Source organism: Rhinolophus sinicus, chromosome 7 (assembly GCF_057876585.1).
Source record: "Rhinolophus sinicus isolate RSI-liver-muscle chromosome 7, RSI-T2T, whole genome shotgun sequence".
NCBI lineage: Eukaryota > Metazoa > Chordata > Mammalia > Chiroptera > Rhinolophidae > Rhinolophus > Rhinolophus sinicus.
This window is the reverse complement of record NC_142507.1, coordinates 1,951,888-1,957,887: the sequence shown is the minus strand read 5'-3', so window position 1 is coordinate 1,957,887 and position 6,000 is coordinate 1,951,888. Positions and strand designations below refer to the sequence as shown.

At 42.8% G+C, this 6,000-nt stretch overlaps 1 protein-coding gene across 1 annotated transcript in view; it reads left to right on the top strand.

The window, feature by feature from the left end:
* The first annotated feature begins 481 nt into the window (after positions 1–481).
* The window catches only part of ATP6V0D2 (ATPase H+ transporting V0 subunit d2), a 33,589-nt gene continuing 28,070 nt past the window's right edge, over positions 482–6,000 (top strand). The window contains exon 1 of the mRNA XM_019726264.3: positions 482–733. Coding sequence (XP_019581823.1) covers positions 604–733 — 130 coding nt within the window. The 5' untranslated portion in view covers positions 482–603. The remainder of the gene's footprint in view (positions 734–6,000) is intronic.

Here is a 6,000-nt window from a genome sequence, read left to right as displayed (position 1 = left end):
TGATTTAAAGTTTAAAACAAAAACAGGGATGATTGCTTTAGTTTGTTTAACAAGCACCAGTGTTGCTGAATTAGCTTCTCAGGATTCTTCAAACTGCCTGTTCATAATGGATCCATTCACATCACTTAATTTTTTAAAAATGCCCTCTCTTTCTTCACATTAATAGTCCTGAAGAAACTTAGGACACATGTAATTTACAGTTGAAAGCTCAGAAGCTCCGATGGTGGGAGGAATGTTTACAAAACATTTAGGTGTTTCTGGTCTTCCAATGGCACAGCTGGGAAGGGGCCGGTGGGGCTGGTGGTGCTGGGTGGGACCAGCTGGTCCTGACCCCCTCCTCCTCCCTTCCTCTCCTCCTCCCAGTAGTGGTGGCTTCCTGGGTGGATGGTTCTCTGGCTGATTCATTGTTGCTGTAAATACAGAGCTGAGCATGCTGTGTTCAGAGTCACTGAAACTGGAGGAAACTGGTCATGCAAACCCTGACTGTCAGCTGATAGCCGGCTTCCTGATAACTCCTGGGAACTGCCAGCACTTTCCCAGACTGGTGCACATCCTCAGGGGCTGCCCAGGACACAGAGCTGTTTCCGCGTGATCACTGTCCCCATGCTGGAAAGCGCCGAGCTGTACTTTAATGTGGACCACGGCTACCTGGAGGGCCTGGTGCGAGGATGCAAAGCCAGCCTCCTGACGCAACAGGACTACATCAACCTGGTCCAGTGCGAGACTCTGGAAGGTAGGCCCTGCTCCTCTGGCCATTGAGCCAGGAAACGATGCTGCCCCCAGGAAGCATGGAAAAGGGACCATGGTCTCTGGCCTGGGAGCCCAGAGCAAGTTCTTACTCCCAAGGCCCAGACTGCAGGGGTCCATGAACACGGACGAGAAAAACAATTACATCTCCATGTTCAATATTCTCTAAGTGGAATTTAGCATTTCCTTTCACTATGAATGTAGGCAACAAATTACCAGGGTTGGTATTTTGTCACCAAAAGAAGTTAGTCTTTTCCTATGCCTAGCCAATTCTTGTAGATGCTTTAAAATATCATTGATGTTTTCACTACTTCAAAATTATAGTAGCTATTGCACTCATCTTTTAATCTTGATATTCAATGTATTAATCAAGAAGTACGGTGTTACATGCTTTACAATATCTTGATAATTATAGTTTAATATATTTGGTTTCCTTCATAATGCTATGTATTTTCAGTCTACATATTTATAAATATTATTTGGAGAAAGACATCACTAACCTGCCCAGGGATCTATGGGGAAAAAAATGCTAAGAACTTTGGACCAGAGAATTTTATTCTCTCCCCATATTCTCAGTATCTATTGACATGAGAATTTATTTCATGTTTCTCTTTAACTGAAGTTTCAAAATATCCACAGAGGGGCATGAGGTGGGGCCAGCCCTGGAATCAAAAGTCCTGACTTTGACCTCTGCCGAGCCTCGGAAGGTGACCTAGGGCTCAAAGCCTCGTGGTAACCATGGCAAAGCCTGCTTTGCTGGTTGTTTGTAGAAATAAATGTGGTAACACTTGAGAGACATGTTAGAACTGTGAAGGACTTTGCAAATGGAAATTATCTTTTTTTTAAACCACTGATTACTGAGGTACGGTTGACATACAAAAGCTGTACACATTTCACATACGCAAGTGGATGAGTTTAGGGATAAGTATACATCCGTGACACCATCCCCACAATTTATGCCATAAACCTATCACCTCCAAACGTTTCCTCCTGCCTTTCATCATTATGTGTGTGTGTGTGTCTGTGTGTGTGTGTGAACTACAGGCTCAATGCTGGACGGGAACCCTTTGACATCTTCCCGTCTCCCCCTCCTCTCTGAAAATTATCTTTAAGCCACAGTATTTTCAAAACCTTGCCAAAGATTTCGCATCTCAAATACAGTGTTTACATTCTTAAAAATGGCTACACTCGCTCATTCTGAAACGTACTAATCAAATCAATATTGTATATGTCAATGATAAGGTGCTTTAAAACTTCCAGATTAGTCTAGAAAAAGCAAGAAAGCAGTAAGAATCGAGACTGGCAGGACAAGTACTAGAAGGAAAAACAAACTGGAAAACGTGAAGGTGACTTTGCAGCTTCCCAAGTGGGGCTCAGGTCCTGAGGTCACGTGTTCGTGGTTCTGCCGGTTGCAGCCAGAGTGAAGGGAGAACTGCCCACGCTGACAGAAACCCTCTCCTTTTGTTAGCAATGGAAACAGCTAGAAAAGTCTTTGAGATGATAACTAACTCTGTTGGCTGCAAATAATTACAATGCAATCCTAACCCCTAAATGACTTGAGCATATTATATTAGGACTTTGGTGATTGGAGAGTATTAATCGTGTTTAGAAAATCTGAATAATTTGAGGTAGAAAAAAAATAATGAAAGCAGGGCAGCAAGAGTGCTTCTGAGAGAAGCAATTTGAATAATTTGTGTTTAGTTTTCAGTCAAGCTTTTAAGTAAGTAAAGGAATGCAAATTTAAACACAAACAATACAGACAATGTCTTCAGGATACACAACAAGGTTTAGCCAACTCATTGTCAAGAACTGTCTTGGTAAAACACACAGGGGGCACACAAACCGAATTTTCCATATGGTATCAGTGGCTCAAGGACCACCAATGCGATCCCTGCACCCTGGCTAAGAAACCCTGTCACACCCACCATCTTTTTACTGTCATTGTGTCTCGTGGTTTCTATCTTTCTTTCCTCCCGATAATACATATTTTTTCAACCATTTGTTTCACAACTATTTTTTAATCTGTGCCAATGTACTGTTTGGGGGCTCCCAGGAACATGAAGCGAGAGCCCTCAAACTATGGGTTAGAAAGACTGCTGAGAACATCAGTCTGGATAAAATAAGGATTTCGTGTCTGTAGTTAACTGCTAAGAACACTGAGGCTTATAGTGGCTGTGACTAACCAAACACTCTTGGCAGGGGTTGAGGACACAGGTATTCGCATCTGTTTTCCCCTAAGATGTCTGTGACTGAGCGTGAGTTGAAGATACATGAATAGGTCCCCACTGATGGCAGCGCCATTTTGATAGTAAAAATAATAAGGTCCGCCCTACCCGATTATTTCACGGGGCTGTCGGGAAGGAAAGGACATGCGGACAGCTCTGGATCTGTTGCGTGTGAGCATGAACTGAGAGAAACTCAGCCACCTTCCCAGCTGGCTGAAGAGTCGAAGAGAAGAAATTGAGACACGTATTGGGACAGACGTTAAGGACTCAGGGATTTCTGCTTCTTTGTGCATACAATATGCCCCGTACAGATGATGAATAACACAGAGTAGTGTCAAGCGGGTACTCTGTGTCAAAGCAGGTACTTTCTGTAAAAGAAAAGCTAACTCGGCAAAAATTAAATGTGCCTTTAGTCTTTTAAAGTCCTCTGGTCTTAAGGAAAAGTGTCCTGAGATCAACAAATTGTTTAGAACCACGTACAAGGGACACACGGGATTGGAAGATAGAAAATGAGGATTGTCCAGACAAGCTCTGAAAAGTCCTAATATTTATAATTGTGCATAACTGTGTGTGTGTGCTCAGAAATACTCATTTATTCCAGTGCCTGCCCCTGACTGATGGTGAATCGGTCACTGGGACCCTCTGTGACTCAGTCCTTCCCATAGGCAAGTGGGAAGCTGGTCTACGTGGCCTGTTCCACCAGTCTGTTTGGAGGTGTGTCCACACAGAAACTTCCAAGTTCTTTAAAAGAGACTTGAACCAAAATTATAACATCAAAGGGCCATAAAATATTCTTTGAAAGAATTAGCACTGCTGTATTTGTATTAAGACTATCTTTATAGAGTGGTTTTAGGTTTGCCGTAAAATCTGTACTCTGCCTATTCTCCCTCCCCCTGCCTCCCAATCTCTGGCAACCACAGATCCTTTTACTGTCTCCACAGTTCTGCCTTTTCCAGAATGTCATAAAATTGGAATCATACAATGTGTAGCCTTTTCAGATTGGCTTCTCTCACTTAGTCACATGCATTTAAGTTTCCTCCGTATCTTTTCACAGCAATGCTGCTATTTTCATCAGATTAAAAAAAAAAAGTTACAAACAAGACTGTTGTAAATATTCTTTCCTCTTCAGAAAAGACAGGGTGGTAGAATTAATACTTCAGAGCTCTAGAGTTTGGTAGTGAACGGTGTTTTCTAAAATACATGGTGAAAGTGCTGCTCGCAGGGGTGGCGAGCAGTCTCTGGGATGAGCCTTTACTGTATCCTCTCTGCCACCGTTTTCAGAAGGGAGCGGGAGGCACAGACTATCTCTCACTAACAAGTTTGTCCTTTTCAAGGGATGCGGATTTCATTCTGTTCCAAGTGTGCCTTCACATGGGAATTAATTCAACAACCATAGAGTGAGTGCCAAAGAAGCGAAGATGGCAAAGGCAGGCCTTAAAAGGGCTCCCATGCTAGGGAATAAAATAAATAACGCCCCTCAGCAGGGCAAGTGGGTGGCTCCTACCCAGATTCCAGATATGCATACAGTGCACTCGGCCGGGACTCTGTGTGGAATCGCGAAAGAGGGAAGGAACCAAATCAGTACCTGTCTGCAGGGCCCTGGGTGGGTGACTTATGGGCAGGCACACAATGGCACATTCTGCAGCAGGGAAAAAGGAGCGAGCCTGAGGACGTGCTCAAGAGGACGGATACAGAAAGATCGCGTAGCTACACTAACTGAGGAGGCAAGGGGGAGAGGTCTGTGGACAGGATGCTTTTTAATGAGCAAAGCAAGTCAGTTTAAAACATATTTTCTATATGATTGTCTAAGAAACTGTGAAAGGACCCCAAAGAAATTAAAAATAGTAGTTACCTGGGCCGCAAATAAGTGGGTGGGGGTGGTGAATGGGTGACAAGTAGAGGACACCTGTCACTGTTTACCCGTGTTTATATCTAACACCTGCTTTTCATAAAAATTGTTGGAGATATAACTGACATATAACGTACTAATTTCATAACAATTCGATATATGTATATATTATAAAACGATCACAGTAAGCTTAGTTCACATCTGTCACTGTACATAGTTACAAATGTTTTTCTCTTGTGATGAGAACTATTAGGATTCACTCTCTTAGCATTTTCAAAAATGTAGTACAGTATTACCATGTTTCCCTGACAATAAGACCTAGCTGGAGAGTTGGCGCTAATGCGTCTTTTGGAGCAAAAAATTAATATAAGACCCAGTCTTATTTTACTATAAGACCGGGTCATATAATATAATATAATATAATATAATATAATATAATATAATACCGGGCCTTATATTAATTTTTGCTCCAAAAGATGCATTAGAGCTGATGGTCCGGCTAGGTCTTATTTTCGGGGAAACGGGGTATTACCTAGAGATCCCATGCTGTACAATACAACCCCATGACTGACTGACTTTGTAACTGGAAGTTTATACATTTTTGACCCAATTCACCCACTTTTTCCACCCCAATCCCCGCTCCTCTGACAACCTAATTTTAACTTTAAAAATATCTATGGAAGGAACACTCTTATTTCTAAGGGCTTTCTCCGTGCTCCTTTAGATACTATTTATACCTGCAATGATAGCACCTATCTTTTCTGCCTTGTGTTAAAAGTGCATGTCCAAGATGCTCGCTGCCCTGTTCAAAAACACTTCAGTGGCCATTGAAGAGAAACCACAGGCCCCAAACGGTGTCACTCATGCTAAAAACCCATGGCACCAAACCTAGGTTTACTACCTGACCTCCCAGAAATGTAACCTTCATCAACCAGTCTGGAACTTTCCATGAGGTAGCCTCTCACCTGGGCCCTCCCCACTCCCCATAGGAAGAAGAGGCACCTGCCTAATAAAAGCCCTGGCCATTTCCTTCCCCCACAACAAACTGAAACTAATCCTTTCTTTCACTAATAGCTCCCTTGCCCACCCTTTTTTCTGTAAAAACCTCCCATTTTTGCACAACTCCTTGGAGCACCCCTCTGTTTGCTGGATGGGATGCTACCCAATTTATGAATGGCT